General features: G+C 37.6%; 1 protein-coding gene across 1 annotated transcript in view; it reads right to left on the bottom strand.

The window, feature by feature from the left end:
* Positions 1-14,765, bottom strand: part of LOC110977286 (AT-rich interactive domain-containing protein 3A-like) — a 59,000-nt gene that overhangs the window by 31,619 nt on the left and 12,616 nt on the right. Inside the window, exon 3 of the mRNA XM_022231269.2 lies at positions 12,796-12,868. Within this exon, the coding sequence (XP_022086961.1) occupies positions 12,796-12,868 (73 nt within the window). The remainder of the gene's footprint in view (positions 1-12,795; positions 12,869-14,765) is intronic.

The following is a 14,765-nucleotide window of genomic DNA, read 5'->3' as shown; positions in this document are numbered from 1 at the left end:
AAATTCTCTTAGAATAGACTTTGTCAAAGTATGGATGGGGGGTATGAAATGCTTAGCCCATGGAAATGGAAGGAAAACAAAGAATGGAAGACTATCAGAAGCCCTCATAAATGCACATATACATTTACATCATGGTACTCCACCAGGCAATGCTGTAGTGGTGGACGATATCAGAAATTTCTTGTCACAATCTGCCCCGAGTTGAAGTGCACCCCCAAGCGGCAAAAGAAAGACAGATGATTGTAAGTTTTCTAAGCGGTTTCTTGCACGCGTTCTGCATGTACGCAAAGATCATACATTAAGGAAGAAATTTGTTACACATACTCAGTGTCAAACATGTCATTGATCTCCATTATAAATGCGCGCTTATGCGGTGAGTACAAAAAACTACACCCTCTTTTGTGGCGTTCAAAGCAGATACGATATTGTCTTAAGAAAAAATTGGAACCACTACTTTAGGAAAAAAAATACCAAATAACAGGGCATCAAAGACATCATTTTCATATCAGCAAATTTTTTCCTCAACCTGGTTTTCTTAGGAAGAAATGCCAATGCTTTGTATTGTTTTGTTGGGGTGTTGGGTTGTTGTTTCTTTGTTTGTTGGGTTGTTGGGGGTGTTTGTTTTTTTGTTTGTTTTTTCCGGGGGTGGGTTTTTTAATTTGTTTTGTTCTGTTTTAGTTTAGTTCAGTTTATTTCCACACACCACTACAGTAACATAATGAATGAATGTAATACATACTGAAGAATGGCAGATACCAGGCAGAAAGCAAATACTTGTACATGGCCTGGTTCCCTATTTGTCATAATAATATCAATGTGTGACTGTAATTACAAGATATAAAAGAGAGAGAGAGAAAGAGTAAAAAAGTAAATAACTGAAGGTACAGCTGCCCAGCAGAACTAAGCAAGGATCTTTAAAACTCCATGCAGTAATTATGTAAACATCTTAAAAATGAACACCAGAGGACCTGGATTTCTAACATGTCTAACTGTTTTAATTAAGAAATACAGTAGTTCTTGCCTTCACAATGTGAAGCTTGGCTGCTGACCTAGTATTACATGTACATGGACTTAAGTGGACTTCAGTATTGCACTGACTTTATTTCAAGGGGCAGAGGATTATTTTCAAATTTGAACATACATGTAAGGATGCCTAGGTGATATCTGTGTAAGTTTGAAACTGAGATGGTGTTCAGTTTCTGAAAGAGAGGTCAGGTGTGGTCTCTAGGGTTAGACTTTGTGATAACTTGTTACAATTTTTTCTGAATATTACTACTCATCGAGGTTAACTGAGAATTGCTTCAGGCTAACAATCCATACTGGAGATGGGCAGAGCTAACATATTATACGTATATGTACACATTAGTTGGTAATTTGAATCTCAGCTTTTGTAAAATCCCTAGAATGCATGAAACTGACATTATGGACCTCCTGATAGCGCAATTTCAAAGTATGACCATTGTCAATAATAACACTTAAAAATCGGAAGGACTTAATTTTGTAATATTACCTACTTGACTTACATGTACGGTACATGTATTTCTGTAATATTAATATATACATTGATGTCACTACCCCCATCGGGATTTAAGAAGAGTATGAAAAATGTCTTTTTGTCATGAATGGAAAGCCAATTACTTTGAAACCAAGGCAATGTGACATAATTCTTTGTTTATAGTATTGACAATTATAGTAAGGGCGATTTTTCTTCTAATTATTTTTTGAAAAGTGTTTTTTGCAGGCCTTGAAAAAAATGATAGCCACAATTAATGGCCGCTGCCACTACTGCTCGTCTCACTGGCCCAGGTGTCCAACAAAAAAATCTCCGTCTTCACAGCCAGTTTTGCCTTGCCTTATATTTATTGGCTGTCTTGCCTTTTTCCATAAACATCCATAGCCTATTAAAAACACAAAAATCCTTGTTTTCAGATGCTTGCAAAGCCATTGAAAGTGTATTTCGATGTCATGCCACCCTGATCAGCTGTCTTCAAATCTCAAAGAATCGATGTACAGACACTGGCTTCAAAGTCGATTCTACGTGTACACTGAATGTACATGTACATCGTACACATCCACGTGAAGCATGCAGTGTACAAAATGTGCATGTACATGTACAGAATGTGCTGATACTTCAAGCAACGACACCCGCTACAAAAATAAATGCCTCTATGCGTACGCTCACATTCCAGCAGGAGTACCGGTACGTGCAGCAGATTTAATGTACAGCGTCACCTGACTTTCTCTTTCTCAGAAAAGACAATGCTAGAAAGCCAAAAAAAGTTTATGAGGATTCCAAAGTTAAAAAAGCCTGATCACGTACTGTATGTTTAAATGGGAAATTCTGAATTGCGCATGTCAGATTTTGAGAGTACCGGTACTTTGCATGTTCACTGTACCTAATGAGGGCTATGAGGATTCATGCAATGTAAGCAACTATTTTATTTCTACATGTACATGTATGCATTTTTTACTTTTTGGAAAAAGTACCAGACCAAAAAATATTTTCACAGTAGGTTTAGGCCCATTCCTAATTTATTTTGTGAAAATAAAATTGAGAAATAGCAACACAGTGGGCAAAACTAGGAATTTTTTGTCCATACCTCTTTTCGTTATTGCAATTTTAGGGTTTGGCAAGACTTTTGAAAGACTGAGACAAAGAATTTGAAGGTTTCCTGAAATTTTCAACCGTGAAGTTGAGTAGAGAAAAGTGTGAAAGTTTCAGATTTGCTGACAGTTTTTTGCTCAATTTTTTCTCTTCCCAAGCGGAGGCATTTGCATATCAACCAAAACTCAACACCAATTGTGCTTATTCTCACATTGATTGTATGCTCTTGTGAAAGACAAAGACAAAAAATTCAGTCCTCAAGAAGTTCATAAATGAAACTGAGGTCTCTTTGTCGTAATAACACTACAAAGACACAGTATTTAGCCCTGGCATTGCATGTACATGTACAGTGTATGTGCATGTACTACATGTGAAACACACATACATGTACACTGCCATGCATAATATTGGATATATGGAATGCTACGTATTTTATATTCATCTAACTGATCCCGTACATAACACTGTACTCAGACCAACAGCTGGCTATGTACCAGGACGCGTGTACTAACCTATAATCGTTCCACAATGTATTTTCGCAAGACATCTTTATTTGCTGGATCAGTTTGGTGCATATAAAATACATGTATGTAGATAGTGCTGAGTAGACGGTGTCTGAAATAACTCATTAAGTCAAACAAAAAAAATTTAGCTGGATGAAATTGACATCAATGTGTAGTGTGCATGTGGTTGCTGGTCTGTCATGTGCAGTATTTTGTTGTTATGGGAAAACATCTACAATTGAGAAACTTAGTGCAAAAAAAGATAAGAGATCGGGAAAAAATGAAAATAATTCATTACCTTAGCAACCACTTTGTGGCTACCTTTGGTATTCACACAGCATTCCTTTTCTTGATTCTGTGGGTGTTTTTACTTGGTTTAAGCCTTCCTGAGCTCATTCACAGAGTTTCAATGTAATCTATTGTAAATTTCATATCTACAAAGTCTTTAAATTACATGTAGAAGGCTCAATTAATAGAAGGTGGGCAAGTTGCTAAGGACTTTTCTGTATGGTTTAGGAAGGTCTGATCAAGTAACCAATGCACCTGTTTTAAATCGTTATGTGTGCACATTGAGTGGAAGTGCAACATACATTTACATGCAACAAACTAAACTTTTGCTGGTGCCATTATCTACTGTCCTTGGTCCAGCTATTTATGGAAACTGCATAGAATCAGCAATTTTTGTGACCTGTACCACATGCACATGTCCAAGTTCAAGGGCAGTGGAGTACGGACAGGTACATGTATATGTGTCTGCATGTGCTTCAGTAGTCTCCACTTTTATGGTTTCGCTCATCCTCGCCCAGCACCCTTACAATGTGCTGGGAAGGGTAAATGTATTGACTAACAGTGTGTTGAGCATTCATATTGGACAGAGCTCATTTGAATACTAACACAGGTCAAAACTTCTATGTATGCATGGCGTGTGCGCTGAGTGTGTAAGCATTTGATTAGGACAGCAAGTCATCCACAATGCTTTGCATGTTGGTAGCTGTGATGTACATGTACATGTAAGTTACTTTTTATGCTCACCTTATCTTGAAGCTTGTAAGTGAAAAATCCCAATCTCGCATTTGCACAATGAGTCAAATTAATGGACATTTTTTACACCTCTCATTACCTGTGTCTATGCAACAGATAATCAATGGTGACTGATTTTTACTAAAATTAGAATTACTTGCAAACATCTTTTGTCAGTTTTTGCAAGAAACAAAATAATCTGCCTTTTCCGCTCGGAGTTGGTAAAATCCAATCCAAGTTTTCCAAGCCATCTTGTTTCTAATATCCACTTACATGTATATTCAAAGTATCAAAGAGCTTTCTTAGTAAAGTTAATCATCATATGCACTTAAGTTTTTCCCCATATTGTCATTCTCACCTCAGTTCCTTGCTGTCAACAATCTTGACCTAAAAGGTGTGTGTTATCCTGGCAATGGACAAAACTGTTTTTACCTTAACTCTCCAGAACTTTGTGAAATCCTCCAAACCTGAATGATGTACAGACTATATATGCAGAAACTAAATAGTACATTTTGGGGTGTTCTGTGTTACATTTCGGTATTTTCTGTGTTTAGTCCCAGTGCCAGTACCTTCCAAATCACACATGAAACTGGAATTTTTCAAAGGAAATTCCAAGTTGCACAAGAACTTATACGGCATTTTTCAATGTTAAATGGCATACACTAGTAGTAAAAATGGGGGAGATCTCATCAGCTGATCTAAAAGAAAACTAACGCCTGCTAAATTCTGCAAAAAGTTCCAAAACCTCTGATATCAAAGGATCTTAGAGACAAGATTATGTTGAACTGTGAAAAACCAAACCTTTCTCCGTTCAGTTTTCAGTCAGTGTAAAGTGTTCCCCCTCCCCCCAAAAATGATTTTTCTTTAGTTGTACCAAAAATGACATAATTATGCACACACACGTGTACACCTACATAACTGAGTACACATATGGTCAGAGTAACAATTTTAGAAGACCCTGTTTACGATTCCATGAGAACATGTAGTTTTCCACTCTGCACAGTGCATGACATTGTTTTCAGTGCTGCTGGTAGCGACCTTACTGCCATAACACGTTTTGCCACTTAGTTTGATCATAGGGTTATAAAATATGTTTTGATCCTTACTGAAACCAACCCAAGTGTGAAGCTAGGCTGTCTTTGCTTATCTCGTCTCCATGCCGGTGTCAATTTGGCAGAACAGCAAAGAAACTGAGTTGGTTGAAACATCATTGTTTTAGCAGCGGCGGGATAAAGCCAATTCAGTGCAACTTTGAAAGCATTCATTTTGAGTGCAAAAAGTTTCACCAAATCAAGTTCAACTACTATTTTAAGCAAATTTCAAACGGTGTCTGAACATACCAGCACACTAAATTTGCCAATAAAAGAAACATTAAGCATAGCACAAGCAGACAGCCAATCATTGACAATTTATCATTTTCTGAAAACATGTTTCGACTTTGTGACTCAAAGGTATTTATGAGTAGGAATAAAGCCGTGTTCACACTGGACCTTTTTTCTCATGGATTTTACTGAGCCAATGGTCAAATGTGACCAGTGTCCGCACTTGGACTTTTGACACAGGAAAATTTTACTGAGACCACAGGAAAAGTAACCGAGCTGGTAATGCAATAACTTACAAGAGCGCTTTGCGTGACCTTTCTGCATTTATTTTTGTCCTTGGACAAAATTTTACCATCCTCATCACCTGGAAATGGTGCACTCTTAGAAACAGTTTATCTTCCAAGGGTGTCAGTAACGATTTCTGCCATGATTGCAACCAAAAGAGGAAAAAACTTATTCACCACATGCCATACCGCAGCGAAACGTGCAACACGCATGTACAGTTTCCTTTGTGAAGCATGTCACTGTGCTCGGGCCAGATGTATGCGCTACTTGGCCACTTCTCCATGCTTTTACCGACTCGTACTGTCCACACTGGACTTTCCGTTTCAGGAAACCCCTTGGTTTCACTACAGTACCAGCTGTGCTAGTGAATAAAAATTCTGAAGAAACTTGCCGACAGCCTCTCAAAGCCAGGACTGTGAAAGTTCTGATTTCAGATTTTTACTAGCCTCTCCCTGATGTTATTCCCTTGACCTCTGAACCCTCTCATGGCAGTCATTATTACTTACCCACCAGCTAAGATCACAAGCAATGCCAAATCAGATTAACAAGCCAGGAGGACGCCTCCATTAAGTAATAATCACCTTCATTACAAGGTCTTTCAAAAGATTCTTCTTGTTATTCACACAGCTGGTGTGTAGACTCTGTTGTCCTGGGCAGCTCCAACCCTTTCCCCAACACCAACCTCCTCCAGGATTAATATGAGGAGATTAGCGAGTACTTAGGCAAATCCCTTACTGGAATAAATGGCTCCAGACAAAATGCAGCTAAGTGGTTTATGGTTCCTTTACTTGTTTGGCTAGTAGGTGCAAAAACCTCAGTTCCTTCTTAAAAAGAGGATACATGCATGATAAAGTGGTTAATTTCCACACCTCTGTACTTCACTTTGTTTTCACAAGCTGTTTCTCAGTTCCCTGCTCCAAAATCAATTCCATGTACATTTGTCAGACAGTTGGATCTGATCACAACAGTACAGAGTAGGTCAGAAAAAAATATGCATCATACAATTTATGCCTAAACTGGGACCCTTCCAGGATGAAACATTATGATGCCAGCATATTGCCCTACCCTGACCCTGCACTCAAGATTCTTCTCTCAGATGAAGCTGATTCATAGATACACAACCAGAAAGCTGGGGGCTGAGCAATTTATTTGTAAGCCTTGGATTGATCAACAGTGTTTTCTTGCTTCCCCCTTTCACAATGAAGCAGGAACCCTGAAGCCTCGGGCCCACATCAATAAAAGCCCTGGCATGCTGAGTATAGAGAAAATGCCCTCAGATCAGGACCTCTACTTGCTATCACCTTTTTGAATCAGAACAAAGTATCTGGGCGGTATTGATAATTTCTCCTTCTCCAAACAAACAAGTATTAATGGGGTCGGGGCTTGCCAAAGGTAATTAATTCCACTGCAATCCCTTGTCAGACATCAACATGTACATGTAAGTTTTTACTGTTAAAAGACACAAAAGCTCTAAAAGTTTTGTCACAGTACCCCCCACCTGATTCCTTACCCTTTCCTTTTGTTATCTTTTAAGTACTATGCATGGACATCTTCAGACATTCTTCTACACAAAACTGGATGGTTTCCTTATTGTTACATATGCCATGTCTATACTGTGGTACTCGATCTCATTAATATGCACTCCCTAGGGCAGCATTCACTCAATCTGCATCCTCCCCTTCCCTGGGATAACAAATACAGCAAGTAAACAAGGTGATCTTGTCAGGTTTACACACATGAGGCTTAGGATGTGCTCTCCAATCATAAAAGGCCTATCACAGCCCACATAAAGTAGGTTTTTTTCTGATCAAAAGATGTAATCAGACTGAAATTAAGACCCTGTGGTGAAAGTGGCGAGCTAGTCAATTACGTTGTTTGTCTCTCAGCCCCCTTCCTGCCAAACAAAGGGAACACCATGGATACTTGAGGATATCTTGAGGGGTACATTCCGGTGACACAACGGCTCAGACAAAACAGCTTAATGCCTCCGTGATCCTCGATATTGGTTTTCAGATTAAAGATGCTGTTGGATAATGGAGCCACTTTCACTTGTTGCATTAAAAAAAAATCTTGAGTGGGTTTGGTTGCTCAGCAATTGACCAGCACAAATTTATACAGCAGGAGACAGTGACCACCCTGAAGAGAAGAGTTTGTGGAAGCTGAATGAGGCAGGTGGTCGTCAGAACCTGTTCTCATCAAAACCGCTAACACTTTTTCAGGAAGGCACAATTTCTAAATAAAAGCCAACATACTAAGCAGCAGTCAAACAGAGCCTTTTGGAATGCCCTCAACTTTTCTGAGGGAGGGGGTGTCACATGAGAACTGATACAAATGGAGTGGGGATTGGGATGTTATTCCAGGGAGTTTACTGTTCGTTACGTTGATGTGAATAATGGAAGATGTGGTCTGTCAAACACATGCAGAAATCTCAGGCTAAGTCAGCTGAAGTAGCCATTGTGAATGGACTTCAAGAAGAAAAAAAAACATAATCGGACCTCCAAAATATTTCAAAGATCTTATTTGAAAATATTCAATCTTCCCCTTCTTTTGACACTTCACCCATGAACTCAAACAGGGGACAACAAAAGTGTTTCATTAATTTTAAAATTGGGTACTTTGCAACTACTTCTAGAATGTGCAGGAAACGAAGGTGATAATGCTATTGAATTTTTACCTGAATTTGTGCATTAGGCAATGTACATATAAAATGTGACACTATTACTTACACAAGAATTGTATTATATACCGGGTAATATTTGCCACCTGGAGAATTTTCTTTTCAAACACAATATTTTTATTTTTGTTTTGTGAGGGGTTATGTTATTTAGGAAGTTCAGAAAAAGTCTAACCATTATCAGTAGAAAGCATTTTTGAAGGCATTTCAAAGTGTTCTCTGCTTTATGAATAAAAATGTAAGTAAGTGGGTTTTCTAAGTGCTTCTGGTGAATCTTCAAGAAGCCTTTTGATTCCGAAGCATGTCACAGCAATGGACTGGAAGATACCATCCACAAAAAAAAATAAAATACACAGAATTATTCAATATCACCCAATCATCTAGCTAGATTAGCAATGGGCAGGCTATTTATAATGTATCCTTTCCAGGACAGACCTCCAAAATGAAAGGCCAATGTACTGTGAGTCTGTAGCTTTGCTCTATCAATTCCTATCCGTCCTTTCTCAGCCTATCTTCAATTATAGATTGTCGTTAATGAGCTCTGATCCTCTCTTATTGATGTGTTTCTTACCACAGTATACATGTATGCCAGATAATCAGCCAGGCCTTTATGTTCACCCATTGCCAGACTGCACATGATATTATTCCAAAATAACCTGCTGATGGATTTTTTTCTTTCTAATGATTCCTTACCCTCTCACTTTCAGCGGCTCTAACTAAGGACTGAGACAAAAAAAATGGATTGGTTACTGCTTGATGTACATGTACCGGTAGGCTTTGCACACTCAAATGGAGGTATCGCTACATTTAATACAGAGATGTGCCAGTAACAAAAGGGACAAACTTTGTACGTAAAGCATTACCTTACATGTACATGTACTGGTACATGTGTTGGCTGCTAATTAGCAACAAGGTATCAAGACAGGTTTCTACCTACTGACCTACATGTACATGTATAAAAATACTTTTTGTGAATGAATACATGTATAGATACATGAAAAAGACAGAGATGCACCACATGAAAGAGCTCACTTTGTATATTTAATGGTTATAAAAGTACTTGAGTAAATGCCAAAATGTCTGTTTGTTGTCAGGATGCTACTGTAAACACTTTTGCTGAGGTACGTTTTAATGATGGCATCTGCAGGTTAAAGATTCTAAACTGATAAAACCTGGATCAATCCAGTATCAGGGAGTACGTTTTAATGGTTTTCCAGGTGTTCTTCATCAACAAATCAAAAAAATCTCTGCATTTTGCCAATCTGTGCCTTAGTGACAGGAATTTGTTACCAACATAAACGCCAAATTGTGCAGTCTGGTCACAATTCCATTAATGAAATTAGCACATTGTTTAACCTCAGACTGCAGGTGTTACCCAAACAAACTGTCTGGCAATGTGCCAAAGTCAGATTAATAAGTTAATCCATACCCAATAATAATACATACTCCCCCCCCCCCATAATTCTGCTATCCCTTCATTATTTCTTCCCTTGTTCTACCCCGGAGGAGTGCAGCATTACATTGTACATGCAGTCAATAAAACAGCGCTCACTCACAAGAGGATTAATACTAAAAATCAATCCACAGATAGAAGTACCGTACATTGTACAAAGTACATCTACATTGTATGCAGGTCTCTTCCCTTTCTGTCATGTAACATTGAATAGTTTATAGGCTGACATTCTCAATTCCTGTAACACCTGCTTCATATTCAATAAGTACAAGTACCGGTATGTCAAGACAAAAATATCTTTGGCAATAATAATCAAGCAATTGTTGACAGTTTCACTACTGCTGAGGAGGGTCAACATAGTTGGGTGAAACCATTAAACATTAAACTACACAATTCAATGGCCACTTTACTCCAAGTACAAGTAAGTTTGAGAATTACATCAGTTACTGATTACAACTGGAATAAAGCCACTTGAGGAATGTATATCACTGAATTTCATACTCCCTAGAAAATGTAAAATATGTGTTATCCGTCTAATTTCTTCCCAAAACAGTGGATGGCCCCAGGTTTCATTTCACAGAGTAGCTGAGTACAAATATCTGTGATCTGGCACGACAAAATGAGCTTAAAGTCACATTCTGTTCTTTCCTGTTTCAAGGGTTCACAGTCAAATATTGAAGTGGAGGACAATTTGGCATCTTGTAATATTTTGAAAGATTAACCCCTATATTTAATTCCAGTTTTGTTAGCATGATCAGATTTTTAAAAATATCATTTTCTCAGCAATTTCAATGACAGCATTATTTGAGCCTGGTCAGAAATGTTGAAACAATGTTAGATATAAAAACGTAAAGATGCCAGAATAATGCCACCTTGTCACCTCATACTTTTACCCTATGAACATGTTCCATGTACATACCACTGAAAAGCTCTCTTTCTGTTGATTTAAAAATACCAATATCTCAATTTTTGAAAATTCAGACTTTCAGCTCATTTTGTGATGACAGGTCACATTTCTGAATGGCACAGACAGTACATGGACTGGTTCCTGCTCATGATGAAGCAAGTGAAGGAACAGATCTGGTTTACTGAGCTACCAGTAAATTGTTCTCATAACAAAAGTCAGAAGCAGAGTGGCCTTGAATGCCAATCAAATATTTAGATTAGATTTAGATTTCATCAGTGATTGACCAGAACATGTTATGTCTGGCCTTTAAAATTAGAGACTATATATATGAAATATCAACAAACTATCATTTAAAAATGCTTGGAAAAAGTATAGGCAGAAAAACCTATTTAATTAATAAGACTGTAGTGATATAGTCAGTTGCTGATGAAGATACGACAACCTGTGGATTAAAACATTTTGACCAGCACAGTAGCAGATCCAGAGGGGGGTTACACTCAGCGTAGCAGCCCTCTCCCATTTAATTTTACAAGAGAACCAGTACTTTTTCCATTACCATTTTTTTCTTTTGCGGCCAACTAGTTATTAAATAAATTTAATGACGAAAACTACCCCTATTTTGATGCAATTCCTGGTTTGGGTTCAACTCCATTTGGGGCACCCACCTTTTTAGTCAATGCTGGACCTGCCACTGGACCAGACTGTGCTTGTTGCTTGAGTTCAATTACATGTAGACATGTACGTAGCTCACACGCCCCTTAATGTCACTGTTATACTACACCTACACTGTATGCATTTCATTTGACTGGTTCTGTGTTGATTCTTTTTATATTACACACATTTATAAAGGATAAGCAATACTTTCACTTTCACAACTTCAAGAAACAGGCCTTGAAGGGCCAAGGCAATTATTTTTAAAGGTAAATCTGGACAAGTTCAGATATGATGCAGCTACATGCATGTACAGCATCTCTCCTACACCATAACTCTGTTTGTGGTCTAAACCAAGAAAGTACCAAATTAGTTAACTTTTATTATTAAATAAATTTAGTTATGAGTAAGAGTGATGCATCTTGTACACATGCAAATTAAACTGGTATGCTGGAGTATTACTGACAACAATTTATGTCCATTAAAATTATATTAATCAGTTGATGAAAGCTTTCAAACTTCTGGTACTTTGACCATCTATATGTACATGTACATGTACCATCATCTTTGACTATACAGACTAAATTAAATTGGAAAAGTTTTTCAGTAGTAATTACATCTGCTGATGATGGGATATTTACATACTGTGTCTAATCTTAAGGGAAAAAAATTTTTCTATGACTAGAATCAATTGGCAGGCAGTAGAGAACGCACAATACTTGTTCAAGCAAAGAAAGCTTGCATTGCAAATGACACTCAGAAGTATGCATATATTCTGACACAAAACCCATCAGACAGCCTCTCTCTCTCACAGAAACTTGGCCTTGCAAATCTCCCCTCAACATTAAATGTCAAATGGTACCAGTACATGAACATTTCGTCATGTGCCAGGCAGCACTTAGCACTTAGGCCCTTTTGCCAGGAAGCATGACCACTGCCTAAAAACTTCTTGTGACAAAAGGACAAAAGTATGCAACATATGTATGATATATGAAGAATTCTTGGCAAAAAGTAAAAACAAATTCCAAAGTCCTTTAATAAGTTGTTCAAAGGTTGTTTTTTGTACAGCCCAGGTTGATTTCCTAGTAAATTATATCCGGGAACATTTTTTCTGCTGTGATCATGCTTCCCGGCGAAAGGGCGTAAGTGCGCTTATGCCCTTCTGCCGGGCACCTGACGATTTACACTATGACAATACCACATGTACATCATACATACAATACTGTCATGTACATGTGCAATACCGTCATGAACAAATGAAATGAAACAAATCTAACCACATGTGTAAATTTTCAAGATATACATGTATTACAATGTCTAATCCAGCAACAAAAAGTACAGCACCAACAATGACAATATGATGGCGCCTTCTTACCTCTTTTCTGCATGAATGAGAACAGCTCATTCAGAAATTCCTTCCTCTTTCGATCATCAGACAATTCATAAAGCTGTAACAAAGATGAAAATTGTTGAATTTTAATGTGTTGCTAGCATCTCACATGTTTATTTAAGGTACAGTTTATCTTTTGTCATTTGTGTATTATGTTTCTTGAGGCAACACAATTACTCCAAATCTAAAGAATGCAACCTAAGAGCAAACCTGATGAGTTTCAACTGGTTCAGCAAATGTACCGGGGTATGTATATTCCAACAAAAACAATATTCTAGGATTCTGATTTCAGATCAAAAGTTGCTCAGTCATGTATTGACAATTTGAACTGCGCCTGAATTCGACATCTGGGACACGTTCTCACACTCAGTTGAATGACGTCACGCACTGAGCCAACGAATTATAGTAATCACTTCTGCATGCATGTGTTGTGGCAATGTTTGAGTATGCTTCTAATAGCAGTTTTCAAAAAATGCATCTTTAGACGCATCATTGGAAGCAGCCTTCTTCCATTATTTTCTTCAAAATGATAGCTTGCCAAAAAGATTGTCTTCACAGGGAGTTTAGTCCAATAACCATATTTTAACCAAGTATGCTTTTCGACGATAATTTTGTCAGTATTTTTTGAATAACTGCAAATAATGGACTGCACACTTAAAAACAAGTAAGCAGCCAACAGTTTTCCTGATGAAAGGAGGACCTTTTTGTTGTCTTAATAAGGCATTTCTGTAGAAGACTTAGTCTTCTGAATATGCCTCTGTATTTGCCTCCTTTTATTTCAATGTCTCATGGTCTTATTTAACTTTCACTCTTGTAGTCATAAATCTTTCATTTATTGACCTTGTGTATAACTTGATTGCAAAACGGAAATAAATGTTGAGTCAAAAAAATGACAATTTTTTAAAGCTTTTTTATTTGGCTCCACGCATGAACCTCTCACATGTACACTATATGCCTTCACATGTACATGTACAGTATGTATGAACTTCACTTTAATATGACACGTGCAGTAAATTGGTATGGCCACAATTTACACTTTATCTGCCAAAATTAATCTAAGAAGGCTTTTTAAGATTACATTGCAAATCAAGTTCATTCCAGTCTGCTGTTCATTTCAGGCATGAGAACGTGATGAGTGCATGTATTTAATTCAAAAGATTTCCAAATAATTCTTTTCTGCCTCCATCTTCATATGATTTTCTGGCATCTATTTACTGTGTGCTAACAAATACCAACAAACACTGGGTGATTTGGGTACATCTGATTCATAGTCCAGAGCCCCCAATAAAACACAGCTGATCACTACTTAACAAGTCAACATGAAACACGATGCCTGAGAACAGACAAATATCTACTTCTGCTTTATTGTTATTTTTAATACAATCATCTTCATTAATTCCCTTAAAAGTTGATGGTATTTGAAGGTCAGGAAAACTAGAAAATTGATAAAATAGTTTCTTTTAGATCATTCATAAATAACGGTCAGTTTAAAGTTGTCTTGCATCTTTATCGCTGAGACCTAAGAAAGATGCAGTTAAAAATGTCTTCTTGATGCAATGCTGATACATGATATTGTCTGCTACTCAGCACATAGGTGCAATTAGGCCATCTGTTGCATTAGGAGTCGTGCAAACAAAACAAAATATGCTCATATGTCCCTCTACCAGCAAGATGATCAGATATACATGTACTTGTACATGAGCATGTACGAATGAATGTACATGACATGAATGATAATGTGATGCCCCAGTATTACATTTCATTTGCAATATTTCCAGCAAGTAAAAGTAATGGACATGATTAACCCCCCCCCAAGTAAATGTAATGGACATGAGTGACCCCCGCAAGTAAATGTAATGGACATGAGTGACCCCCGCAAGTAAATGTAATGGACATGAGTGACCCCCGCAAGTAAATGTAACGGATATGAGTGACTACGATCCTGCCAGTACTGA

Source organism: Acanthaster planci, linkage group LG05 (genome assembly GCF_054643075.1).
Source record: "Acanthaster planci isolate LZ-2023a linkage group LG05, COTS_SCS, whole genome shotgun sequence".
NCBI classification, from domain to species: domain Eukaryota; kingdom Metazoa; phylum Echinodermata; class Asteroidea; order Valvatida; family Acanthasteridae; genus Acanthaster; species Acanthaster planci.
The sequence above is the reverse complement of the archived record's forward strand: the minus strand, read 5'-3'. Positions and strand labels throughout refer to the sequence as shown.